This window comes from Phaseolus vulgaris, chromosome 8, assembly GCF_000499845.2.
Source record: "Phaseolus vulgaris cultivar G19833 chromosome 8, P. vulgaris v2.0, whole genome shotgun sequence".
Taxonomy (NCBI): Eukaryota; Viridiplantae; Streptophyta; class Magnoliopsida; order Fabales; family Fabaceae; genus Phaseolus; species Phaseolus vulgaris.
In genome coordinates, this window is record NC_023752.2 from 24,416,344 (window position 1) to 24,429,941 (window position 13,598).

The following is a 13,598-nucleotide window of genomic DNA, read 5'->3' on the forward strand; positions in this document are numbered from 1 at the left end:
AAATCGTTATGTTGGAAAAACAAAATACCAATCCACCTATAGCATAAAGCCCACACACTCAAAGCCACATCACATTCCATAAAAAGGTGTTGACATGATTCGACCTTGGCTTGGCATAAAGCGCATAAGGAGGATTCCAGCGCCACCCCTCTCCTACTCAAGCACTCTCTAGTTGGTAGTCTACCCAACAGAGCCCTCCATGCAGTGGTCGTAACATTGGGGAAAGCCTTGGCCTTCTAGAGAAGCTTAAACACTTCAAGATGAGGGCCTCCGCCATTCTTAGCTAAGCACTCATAGGCTGATTTCACAGAGAAACACCCCTTTTCATTGTTCCCCCACACCCGAACGTTCTGCTCCTCCCTATTGACAGTAGCCCAGGATATGTGTATTGCAAGATCTGTTTCCATCAACGATTCCCACTCGAATTTGTCACGCCTCCACCTTAAGGTCCACCTCCGTAATGACCCTTCCCACACACCTGCCTCTTCCACCTTCTGCCCCTTATTTGACGACAAGGAATGCAATATGGGGAATAAGGTTTTAAGATTAGTATTCCCAACCCACACATCCTGATGGAGATCAAGCTCAAGTGGACATGGAGGCCAATCATCAAGAGCAAGAAGAGGTTGAGGCTCAAGTGGAGGGCGCCCATGGAGGTCAAAGCCCACCTCAAAGGCTTACAAGAAGCATGTTCAAAGCTTTAGGAGCTAATGGACGTTTATTTTCTCTTTTTGTAATTTCTTTGTTTGAAGGTGCTTAGAGGGAAACATTAGAAACCTTTTTTGTTAAAGCATCTTTAGGTCTTTAGATTAGGAGTCTTAGGGGAGGTGCGTTAGTAGATAGGTGTAGGAGTAATAGGGAGGCGCCAAAGTGAGAGAGAAGGTCACACCTTCCTCATGACTATAGTTGGCGCCACTTTCATTTGTATTTGGGGGGAATTTTGAATTCATTTAGCTTTGCATTTCAGCACCTCTAGGCTATAAATTAAGGTGTTGCCTTTGTATTTTTCAGATTTCAATTTTGATTAGAGAAACTATACTCAATTTTTGAGAGAGCATTGGAGAGCTTTGTGCCTTCTTCACTAGTCTTATCTTGAGAGTTCCATGGTTACCTCAAGTGGCGGCTTGCACACTCATCTTGGAGTCACCATCCTCTAAGTGGCGTGATCATCCAACCATTCTTCCATCTTCATGAGCTTTCTCTTCTCCTTCCTTCCTTCTCTTTTCATGTTCATGTCTTAGTTTGTGTTCCTTGTCTTTTTGGTTCGGCATTTTGAATTTCAGTTGGCTGTTCTTCTTTTGTTTTTGATTTTGGTTTGGTGCTTTTAATTTTCCAGCAATTCTATTCGGTATTCTTGCCTTTTGTTCCATTTTAATCGGTTCAATTTGACAATACATGGAACTTCCATGAGTTTGGGTTTTGGTACTAGTCTTGGTGAGTTCTTGTTCATAGAACCTTGATCCAATTCTATGATAAAGTGCCTATCTCATATCCAACTCAAGATGATTCCTAAGAATGTCAAGAATCATTCATATTGTGCTATTGGAATCATATCACATCCTCCCATAATTTTTCTTTGTCACCACGACCTAGTTTCCATCCAATTTCTGCTTGGAACCAACCATCTTCTCCTCCCTCTCTACACACTTTATCAAGGTCCCTCCACCACCATGATTGCAATTTCAAAGGTGTTTGCATGACCTCACTTCCACTTCCATATTTTAACTCCAGGAGATCCTTCCATCTCCCTTTCTCGTTCGAGAGACAATGCCATCTCCATTTGGCCAATAAAGCATAATTAAACAACCGTATGTCTGTGTGCTCCAACTCTCCCTCCTCTCTTGATTTTCACAAGTTTTTCCAGCTTACCCATGAAATCGACTTATTCTCCTTCCCCCAACCCCACAAAAATCTCCTTTGGATACTAGTAATGCTCTTACAGACCGAGTCCGGTGCTTTGAACAGAGACAGGTAATACAAAGGTACTGTAGTGAGAATAGATTTGATAACACAGATTCTCCCTGCCATGGATAAGAACCTCTCTTTCCACACACTGAGCCTAGCTTCCATCTTGTTTAAGACCGACTCCCAGAACTTTTTCTTCCTTGGGTTGCCTCCCACCTCAAGCCCCAAATATTTGAACGGTACTTCCATTTGAGCACAATTCAAGGTCTTCGTGTAACAAATAAGACTATTTCTATGGACATTGATGCCTGCTAACTTTGACTTATGAAAATTAATCTTCAAGCCTGAGGCTAACTCAAAGCCCCTGAGAATAGCCTTTAGGGTCGTCACATTACTGAAGGAATCCTCACATAAAAACAACGTGTCATTAGCGAATTGAAGAATGCATAACTCAAAATCTTTTCTACCAATCATAAGACCGGAGAGGAGATTAGCCTTAACAGCTTGCCTTACAATCCCGACCAAACCTTCAGCTACTACTAGAAAGAGGAATTGAGCTAACAGGTCTCCCTGCCTCAACCCTCTTTTTGGTTTGAATTCTTCCGTCGGGCTCCCATTAACTAGCACTGAGACAATGGCACTTTCCATACAGCCTCGGATCCAACTAATCCACTTGCTGTGGAAGCCCAGCTTATGTAGCATATCGTAGAGGAACTCCCATCTAACCGAGTCGTAAGCTTTTTTGAAGTCCACCTTAAGACATAACCCACTTTTCCCGCTCCTTTTAATATCCTCTACCACTTCGTTAGCCATAAACACACTATCTAGGATCCTCTATCCTTCAAAAATACCGTTTGACATTCATTAATAATCATGGGGAGAACATTCTTAATCCTTCCAGCCAACACCTTGTAAATAATTTTGTATATGGCACCTACTAAGGAGATGGGTCTGTATTGATCAAGTTGAATTGGATTCCTCACTTTAGGTACTAATGCTATGAATGACGCATTGCACCCCTTCGATATACACCCTGTTTCATTAAAAAGGGCCATCATTGCCACAAACTCTTCCTTAAAATTTCCCAACTTTTCTTTAAGAAATTGAAATTGAACCCGTCGGGTCTGGGGCTTTTTGAGCCTTCACATTGCCACACTACATCCCTTATTTGCTTCTCTGAAAACCCATCCAGAAGACTCAAATTATCACTCAGTGTTAGAGACTTAAACTCAACCGCATCAAGTCTTACACCTAGGTCTTTTGTCGCTTTAAATCTATTATCAAACAGCTTTTTCGCTTCAATACGAACGGTGCTAGGTTCCTCACACCACAATCCCCCAACCTCAACTCCCTTTACTTCATTTCTAATTCTTCTTCATCTCAAGGAAGAGTGGAAGAATTTTGTACAGAAGTCCCCATTCTTGAACCAGCTTACTCTGGCCTTTTGGCAGAAGAGGGATTCAAGGTTTTTTTATGAATTTCCTTCAATCGACTTACCAGTTCAACCCTTTTCATCCTTTCGCTTTCCAAAAAGACACCATTGCAATCTTGGCGATCTAAGTCCTCAATTTCCTACAAGATCCTCTTCTTAGTAGTCTCGATGTTGCCGAAGACGTCCTTATTCCAAACTTATAGATCGCCCTTCAGACGTTTCAATTTTTCTTTGACCTTCGTGAAAACACTCCCCTGGACTGAATATGAAGACCACCTATCCTTCACCATCTCCATAAAACCCTTTTCTGTCAACCAAGCGTCAATGGTTCTAAATGGTTTAGGACCCCAATCCTTATCCAAGGACTTTACAACTAGCGCACAGTGATCAGAAACTTCCCTACGTTGCACATATTGTTTGCACATTGGCCATATTTGCATCCATTCTTTAGAGACAAACACTATGTCTAGCCTACTCTTTACCGACCCATTTGAGTTGAACTAAGTATATTTCTTGCAAACATAAGGTAATTCGAGCATAAAGTACTAAATTAATACAAATATTATATTAAAATTTTCATAAAGGTTCACTCTTGAATGTGACATAGTGACGATATAGTTTGTTTTTTAAGTTCTGCATCTCTCTATTAATTAGTCTAAAATTTTCCATAAAACATGCATGTGAAAACATATTTTATGGTTTAATATAATTATCTTTATATTTTTTATTACATGTAACACATATTTATTGTATTGTTGATATAAAATTCAACACATTATTATTTCGTTGATCGGTGTGTATCAGTTTAAATGTTGACTTATGTATTATTAATGTCCGTATACATATTTATTCATATATTATGTTGATATATAATATATCAGCTGGATAAAAAAATCATTTTACCTTTAAAAAAATAAATTTTCATTTATAAATTACTTAAATATATATAACACAAAATTATTCATGCATAACATAATTTTTTTCCAAACATTATATTAAAAATAATTAAACATAGCATTGACTGATTCAATCATTGTAAATATAATTATTTTTTTAATGTAAATTATATAATACAATTATTTAATAAGATATTTGATATTATATATATATATATATATATATATATATATCTTTTGTGTGCGGGGCATGAGGTATGGTAATCCTAGCTTAAAATTCAAAAGATATTTTTTTATGAATTACAATTTAATTTTATAATTTTAATTTATTATATTTTAAAATATAAGTTTTGATTTTTTTTTCTACTATTGAAAAAAAATGTGTAAATATCTTTTGACAGTATGATAAAGTGGACATGTTATACTGAGGTTTAAAAGATTATGAAAATTTTAATTGAATGAAGTGCATGAAATTTACATATACAAGTTACATATACTCTATCTTTTTAGTGTGAATTTGTAAACATTTATGTTTGATTAGGTTGTAATTGTAATACCCACAAAATAACATCTAACTATTATAGTACAAGTTCTACAAATTTTTTTACAAGCTTAGAGTTTGTCAAAACATTCCTAATACATGATTAGGACATATAGAAATACAAATATTTACAATACAGGTTTCAAAATCAACAGCCTAAAGCTCTTCAGACCCTCAAACACCTGTAAGATCATCTACTCGTGTACGTAATAAGTCATCGTAGTTCAAACACAACAAGAAAAGCAAGGGTAAACTAGTGAAAATATAATTTTATAATATACACAATTAAATCAAAAGAGAAAATCAAATTACATGTTCAATTTCTCAATTATTCAATCTTCTTCAAATCCCAACATTAAAACAATCACATAGATATCACATAGGTCCACACATCCAAGATATTCAACAAACAACGTCTTCCGGAAGACCCGTATTAAGTAAGTCTTACCAAAGACTAACACCTGATCCAAAGATTACCAACGAATCCAACAAAAAGGATCAGGGTAAGTTCAATACAACCCAAACCGTGTATCTCATATGTCATGGTGTGCATGAACTCCCCCATCAGCTTCTCACCGTCTGATATCTTAGTTTATGTGACTTAGATCATCAGTGAAGCTCAGAGATCTTTGTTACCACATTGGCATCAATACTTAATACACAACAAACATCAGTCCATACATTATCCCAAATGTATGAATTCAATTCCACACCATTTCATCATACAATATCATTCCAAACAAGATCCACAACATTCAAAAGCGTAATTAACATAGAAAAAACAACACTTAAATATTAAACCAATAAAATCTAATATTTTTACAAATTTAAATAATATTTAAACAAACAACACAATATATAAACACACAACATCCTACAAGAGAAATTGAATATTTTTCGCATTCAGATCTTTTATCCTAGGGTGTTATTAAAAATTAAATTTAGCTTCCCTTACCTTAATTGCTTGCTTTCCAAGCAACTTTTAGAATTTTATTCCCCACAATCTGGATAAGCTTCAAGATTTACGGGTCTAATGCAAGTTTTCCAAACAGAACAAAAATTCAATATATAGTAGAATAAGTTGAGAGGATTAAACTTCTCAACTGACCCCACCAAGATCGATGACTAAATCCTAAGGAAAAATAGAGAACAAAGGAACTTTAGAACAAAAATGAACTTACTCTGTTTGAAAATCTGATCGGGTAGAAATGTTCCTTAACTCCTCTGCTACAACGTGGTCTGATCAGATTCTAAAATAGATGAGGTATGAATTGAGAAATTAAGAGAGAAGATAGAAGGGAAAGATGGAGAGAGAAAGAAAGAGAGAAAAAAGAAAAAGAAACCGTGGTGGAGGAGGGTAGGTTCTGTGCGCTTCTTTTTTTTAACGCTGTCACATTATCTCCAACTACAAAAATTTTCGTCCTTGAAAATGAACTTACCAAGAAAGAGATTAGGGTATGATGGTCGTATCTCCTCTTCAATTTCCCAAATGGAGTCTCCAGAGATGACATCCCACAATACTTTCACCATGGGAATACTTCTTTCACGAAGTTGTTTCACTTGTGAATCTAAAATTCTGATTGGCTTCACTTCAAATGACAAATTTTCTTTCACCTGGATGGAATCAGACTCTAGAATGTAGCTAGGATCAGGTACATACTTTCTTAGCTGGGATACATGGAAAATATTGTGAATGTTAGCCAAAGGAGGAGGCAAAGCAATTTCATAAGCCACAGGGCCTATTCTTCGGAGAATTTGGTAAGTTCCTATGAACTTAGGAGTCAATTTCTTGGATTTGAGTGCTCTTCCTACACCAGTGAACGGTGTAACTCTCAAAAAGACATGCTCACCCGTAGAGAATTCTAAAGGTCTTTTTCATGTAAAATATTGTGAATGTTAGCCAAAGGAGGAGGCAAAACAATTTCATAAGCCACAGGGCCTATTCTTCAGAGTATTTGGTAAGGTCCTATGAACTTAGGAGTCAATTTCTTGGATTTGAGTGCTCTTCCTACACCAGTGAACGGTGTAACTCTCAAAAAGACATGCTCACCTGCAGAGAATTCTAAAGGTCTTTTTCTTTTATCTGCATAAGATTTTTGCCTGCTGAGAGATGTTTTCAATCTTTCCTGAATCATTTTGACTTTCTCATTGGTTTATTGTATTAATTATGGTCCAATTAACACACTTTCACCATCCTGAAACCAGCACAGAGGTGTCCTGCACTTCCTTCCATACAATGCCTCGAAAGGAGTCATTCCTATGCTAGCTTGGTAACTGTTATTGTAAGTGAACTCTACCAACGGTAGAATTTCATCCCAACTTCCCAAATGATCTAACACACAAGTCCTAAGCAAATCCTCTAAGGACTGGATAGTTCTCTCTGATTATCCGTCAGTTTGAGGATGGTATGCTGAACTAAGTTTGAGTTTAGTCCCCAAAGCTTCTTGAATTGCTTACCAGAATCTGGGATCTCTATCTGAAACTATGTTGGAGGGTATACCATGCAATCTGACTATTTCATCTATGTAAATCTGGGCCAATTTCCGTATAGAGATTCTCAAGTCTATAGGTAGGAAGTGTGTCGTCTTTGTCAACCTGTCCACTATGACCCAAACCGAGTCATGCTTCCTCAAAGTACGTGGTAAGTGGGTAACAAAATCCATTGAGATACTATCCCACTTCCACACTGGAATGTCTAAATGAGTTAACATGCCTCTAGTTCGTCGATGTTCAATCTTTGATTTCTGACAAGTCAAGCAAGCAACTACAAACTTAGCTACATCATTCTTCATGCCATGCCACCAAGAAGACTTCTTGAGATCTTGATACATCTTGGTCATTCCTGAATGTAAACTGAGCTTGCTTTTATGACCTTCAGATAACACTGTTTGCTTTAGTTCATTATCCTCTGGTATGCATATTCTATTTTTGAATCTCAAAATACCATCCACTCCTAAAGAGAAGTCTTTAGCTTTGTCAGTATTTAATAAGCCCATGAAGTTCTTCAATTTTGAATCTTCCAACTGCTTCTCCTTCACCTTCTCCAGAAATTCATTAGTTATAAAAAGTGTATTACAACTAATGCAATTTGAAGACATGGAAACCTCCAAATTCATACTCCTGAAATCTTCAATCAATGCTAGCTCTCTAATCATAAGCGACGACATTTGTATCTTTTTACGACTGAACGCATCTGCAACAACATTTGCCTTCCCATGATGGTATATTAGCTGGAAATCATAGTCCTTTAAAAATTCGATCCACCTCCTTTGCCTCATATTAAGCTCCTTCTGATCAAACAAATACCTCAAGCTTTTATGATCATTAAACACATCAAAACTAACTCCATAAAGAAAATGTCTCCATAGTTTTAAAGTAAAGACAACTGCTGCCAATTCTAGATCATGAGTTGGATAGTTTCTTTCATGCACCTTTAACTGATGAGAAGCGTAGGCAACAACTTTCTTATTCTGCATCAGAACACAACCCAATCCCTGTTAGGAAGGATCACAAAAAACTTCAAAAGATTGATTGGTATCAGGGATTTTTAATACAGGAGCATTAGTCAACCTTCTTTTCAATTCTTTAAAGCTTCTCTCACATTGTTCAGTCCATGCAAAAGGACGATCCTTCCTAGTCAATTGGGTTAAAGGAGCCACTATTTTAGAAAAGCCTTCTATAAATCTCCTGTAATATCCTGCTAACCCGACAAAGCTTCTAATTTCTGTAACAGTTTTAGGACGTTCCCACTGAAGTACAACCTCCACTTTAGAAGGATCTATTGATATTCCTTGTGCATAGATGACATGTCCTAAAAATTTTATTTTTGACATCCAGAAGTCACATTTTGAAAGTTTAGCATATAACTGTTTTTCTCTCAAAATGTTCAGAACAATTCTAAGATGTTCTGCATGTTCTTCCCTTGTACGAGAATAGATCAAGATATCATCTATGAACATTACCACAAACTTATCAAGAAAAGGTCTGAATATTCAATTCATATAGTCCATGAAGATAGCTAGAGCATTGGTCACACCAAATGGCATAACTAGAAATTCATAGTGACCATACCTTGATCTAAAAGTAGTCTTTGGAACATCTTCCGCTTTCACTAAAATTTGGTGATAACCTAGGCGCAAATCTATTTTAGAAAAGACAACTGCTCCATGCAACTGATCCATCAGATCGTCAATTCTAGGAAGAGGATATTTATTCTTTATTGTTAACTTGTTTAATTGTCTGTAATCTATGCATAGACGTGACAAACCATCTTTATTCTTCACTGATAGCACTGGAGCTCCCCATGGAGAAACACTAGATCGAATGAATTATTTCTCCAATAAGTCTTCTAGTTATTCGGCTAACTCTGCTGGTGCCATTCGGTATGGAGAAATTAACACAGGGCCTGCTCCAGGAATCAAGTCTATTGCAAACTCTATCTCTCTTTTAGGTGGAAGTCCAGGAATCTCATCAGGAAATACATCCATAAACTCCTGAACTACAAACATATCTTTTTGTACTTTATCAGTAACTATAGAACAAGCCAAGAGCATAAAACATTTTGCACCTTCTTGTATCTCTCTCTCAAACTGATGAGCTGAGATGACCTGCATTCCTTCTAATGCAGTGAAAATTAACTTCTTCCGACCACAATCTATAAGGATATGATTAGCAAACAACCAATCCATTCCAAATATAACCTCCAAATCTTTTAGAGGTATACAAATAATGTTGATATTGTATCTCTGCCCATCTATAATTACTGAGCACTCAACACACATGGAAGAAGTTACTATAATACCTTTTGTTGGTGTAGATACCACCAACTCAAATTCTAATTCTCGGACTGGCAACTTAAGTTTCTTAGCACAATCAAAAGATATAAAAGAATGGGTTGCCCCAGAATCAAACAATACAAATAACTGTGTTCCAAGGATAGAAAAAATACCTCTAACAAGGCTATCATACTGTGAAGCTTCAGCTCCACTAATAGCAAAAACTTTGCCAGGAGCTTTGGGTTTTTTATTACTATTTTATTGTATTTGTTGCACTCCTCCAGAATTTGGAGCTCCCAATTGGACACGACAGTCTTTTGTTGCATGACCATACTTGTGACATCTATCACATGTCACATTTGACAGCGAATGAGGGAAAAATCTAACATGTGGTCCATCACATCTAAAACATTTGAAACAAGGTGGTGATTGAGAACTGGGTCTTCCGCTGCTATAAGATTGAGGTATAAATAAGGTTTCTTTCTATCTTCAAATTTAGGCATGCTTTTAGAAGGTCCTCCCACTTGAGGCTTAGCAAGTCTTCTACTATTTTAAAAACTCTCCACTACTTTTGCTTTCTCCACTAGAGTAGGGAAATCTCTAATGGACATAGGAATCACCACTTCTTTAAGTTCTTGCTTCAATCCAAACTCAAATTTTCTACATCTCCAAGCCTCAGTCATGGTCTGGGTGTAGAATCTAGCTAGGTGTTTGAACCTAGTAGCATATTCAGTGACAGAAAGATTTCCTTGTTCCAGCTGCATGAATTCAATTTCTTTTGCATACCTGACACTATCAGGAAAATACTCCTCCAGGAATCTTACTTTGAAGTTCCCCCAAGTGGCATCTTCTCCTCTGTCTTCCATCATTTGCTTCATGCCTATCCACCAAAACTCAGCTTCTTCAATAAGCATATAGACGACATAAGATAACTTTCTCTCTTCAGGGCATTGAGTAGCTACAAAGATTCTTTCTATGTCTCTCACCCACTTGTCTACTCCATCTGGATTTACCTTGCCATTAAATTTGGGTGGATTGTGTCTCAGAAAATCCTCCAAACTAAAGGTATGGGGTTGTTGATGAAGCTGAGATGCTTCTGCTGCTAATCTAGCCGTTTCTAATTGATGAAGGTCGGCCTGATGCTGTTGTGCCATAGTAGCACTCTGTTGTTGCAAGGCTGTTGCCATCATCTCTATTGCCCGAGCTAAGTTGGGCATATCTACAGGTGGAGGAGGAGTAGGTGGTCTACGTGCTATCTTCTAAGCACATAAAGAATTGGATTAGAAATTACTAAAAATTTCCAACTACATCTTTAAGACAAATTAACTTCAAAGAAATAATCATACGAAACAGGTAAAAAATCAATCAAAACTTATCTCTAAAATGTACTCTAGCTACTTAGAATTAAGATAGAAAATAATCTTGATCTAGTCATTAGTGTGCACCCTCACCACTCTATCAAGATTCTTTTCATTCTTAATACTTTCATCTTTATTCATAACAACTAATTTGACTCAAGCACAAAAAAAATTCAAGAAAACAACTTTGTTAAACATCCAATTAGAAACTTTTAGCTAAGTCTTAAAGTTAAACTTAAACAAAAATCTACACACAGCAGAAACACAATAAACCCACTACCCTCAGGTTATCCTAAGGATGAACTGCTCTGATACCATTAAATGTAACACCCCAGAAAATAACATCTAACTATTACAATACAAGTTTTACATATTTCTATACAAGCTTAGAGTTTTTCAAAACATTCTTAATACATGATTAGGACATATAGAAATACAAATATTTACAATACAGGTTTCAAAATCAACAGCCTAAAGCTCTTCAGACCCTAAAACACCTATAAGATCATCTGCTCGTATACGTAGTACAGTCATCGCAGTTCAAACACAGTAAGAAAAGCAACGGTAAGCTAGTGAAAATAGAATTTTATAATATACACAATTAAATCAAAAGAGAAAATCAAATTACATGGTCAATTTCTCAATTATTCAATCTTCTCCAAATCCCAACATTAAAACAATCACATGGATCTCACATGGATCTACACATCCAAGATATTCAACAAACAACGTCTTTCGGAAGACCCGTATTAAGTAAGTCCTACCAAAGACTAATACCTGATCCAAAGATTACCAGCGAATCCAACAGAAAGGATTAGGGTAAGTTCAATACAACCCAAACCGTGTATCTCATATGTCACGGTGTGCATGAACTCCCCCATCGGCTTCTCACCACCTGATATCTTAGTCTATGTGACTTAGATCATCAGTGAAGCTCAGAGATCTTTGTTACCACATTGACATCAATACTTAATACACAACAAACATCAGTCCATACATTATCCCAAATGTATGAATTCAATTCCACACCATTTCATCATACAATATCATTCCAAACAAGATCCACAACATTCAAAAGCGTAATTAACATAGAAAAAACAACACTTAAATATTAAGCCAACAAAATCTAATATTTTTTCAAATTTAAATAATATTTAAACAAACAACACAATATATAAACACACAACATCTTTGCAAGAGAAATTGAATATTAGGACCACGTCCCTTCCGCATTCAGATCTTCTATCCTAGGGTGTTATTAAAAATTAAATTTAGCTTCCCTTACCTTAATTGCTTGGTTTCCAAGCAACTTTTAGAATTTTATTCCCCACAATCTGGATAAGTTTCAAGATTTACGGGTCTAATGCAAGTTATCAAACCAGAACAAAAATTCAATATATAGTAGAATTAGTTGAGAGGTTTAAACTTCTCAACTGACCTCACCAAGATCGATGACTAAATCCTAAGGAAAAATAGAGAACAAAGGAACTTTAGAGCAAAAATGAACTTACTCTGGTTGAAAATCTGATCGGGTAGAAATGTTCCTTAACTCCTCTGCTACAACGTGGTCCAATCAGATTCTAAAATAGATGAGGTATGAAGTGAGAAATTAAGAAAGAAGATAGAAGGGAGAGAAGGAGAGAGAAAGAAAGAGAAAAAATAAACCGTGGTGGAGGGGATAGGTTTTGTGCGCTTCTTTTTTTAACGCTGTCATGGTAATTGCGATAAAGATTCTAAAATCTTTTAACATTGTGACTAAAATTGTAATATCAAACCATATTTTGAAAACCTTCTAGCATTAGAAAAAAAATCAAAATCTCTTGTAGAAGGGAGGTATAATTTTATTTTTATTTGTGATAGAGATGAAGGAAGGGAAGTTTTATTAACAGTTCCAAAAGAATAAAAAATAAAAAATAAACCTTGAAGTTTCACCTTTGTAAATTGTATATATATCCCATTAGAACAATAAAGTGTACCCTTAAGTTGCATTCTTTGATATGAAGTAGAAAATCATACTTAACTTTTGTCTTTGACACTTGTAAAATGTATTGTTTGTTGGATTTAATAATATAGGTGATTAAAATTCGTATTCTTGCACGGTATGCTACTTGTTTACTTTAATACAATAGCTATAAATGTCTTTTTTTTTTGGTATGTTTCATGCTAACATGTCTACAAATATATATTTTGATGAAGTTCTTATTGTTTGATTTCCATTTTGATGTTGATAGGTTGTAACTGATATTGACCTCAAAGCATTGGTGTCATACAAAGTTTTCAATGCAGAACCGATATGGAAACTTGGTGATTTACAAGTACATATACTTAAATTTAAATATGCTGAATAATTTGAAAAAAAATATGCTTGATGTAATGGCTTGACCTGAAAATAAATAATATTTACCAATGTAGGTGACTTGTGGAACTTTGGGTCTTTCAACAACAACAATAAAACTTGTTAATATTGATGGTACTACACATGTTGCTTGTTCAATTGGCACAGGAGCAGTGGATTCAACTTACAAGGCTATTAACATCATTGTGAAGGTTTGAATTTTATTACCACCTTTTTCACTACTATGTTCATTTAATTTTAAGAAGTTTCACTACATCTTGCAACATTCATATTGCTAACTGAGAATTCTTTAAGCATGAATGCATGCACACTTCCTCCTCTAATTTAATGATATA

At 35.9% G+C, this 13,598-nt stretch overlaps 1 protein-coding gene across 1 annotated transcript in view; it reads left to right on the top strand.

Annotated features, from left to right (window-relative positions):
- Window positions 1-13,598, top strand: part of LOC137826727 (probable 2-isopropylmalate synthase) — a 70,174-nt gene that overhangs the window by 27,555 nt on the left and 29,021 nt on the right. Inside the window, exons 10-11 of the mRNA XM_068632825.1 lie at window positions 13,139-13,222; window positions 13,320-13,454. Coding sequence (XP_068488926.1) covers window positions 13,139-13,222; window positions 13,320-13,454 — 219 coding nt within the window. The remainder of the gene's footprint in view (window positions 1-13,138; window positions 13,223-13,319; window positions 13,455-13,598) is intronic.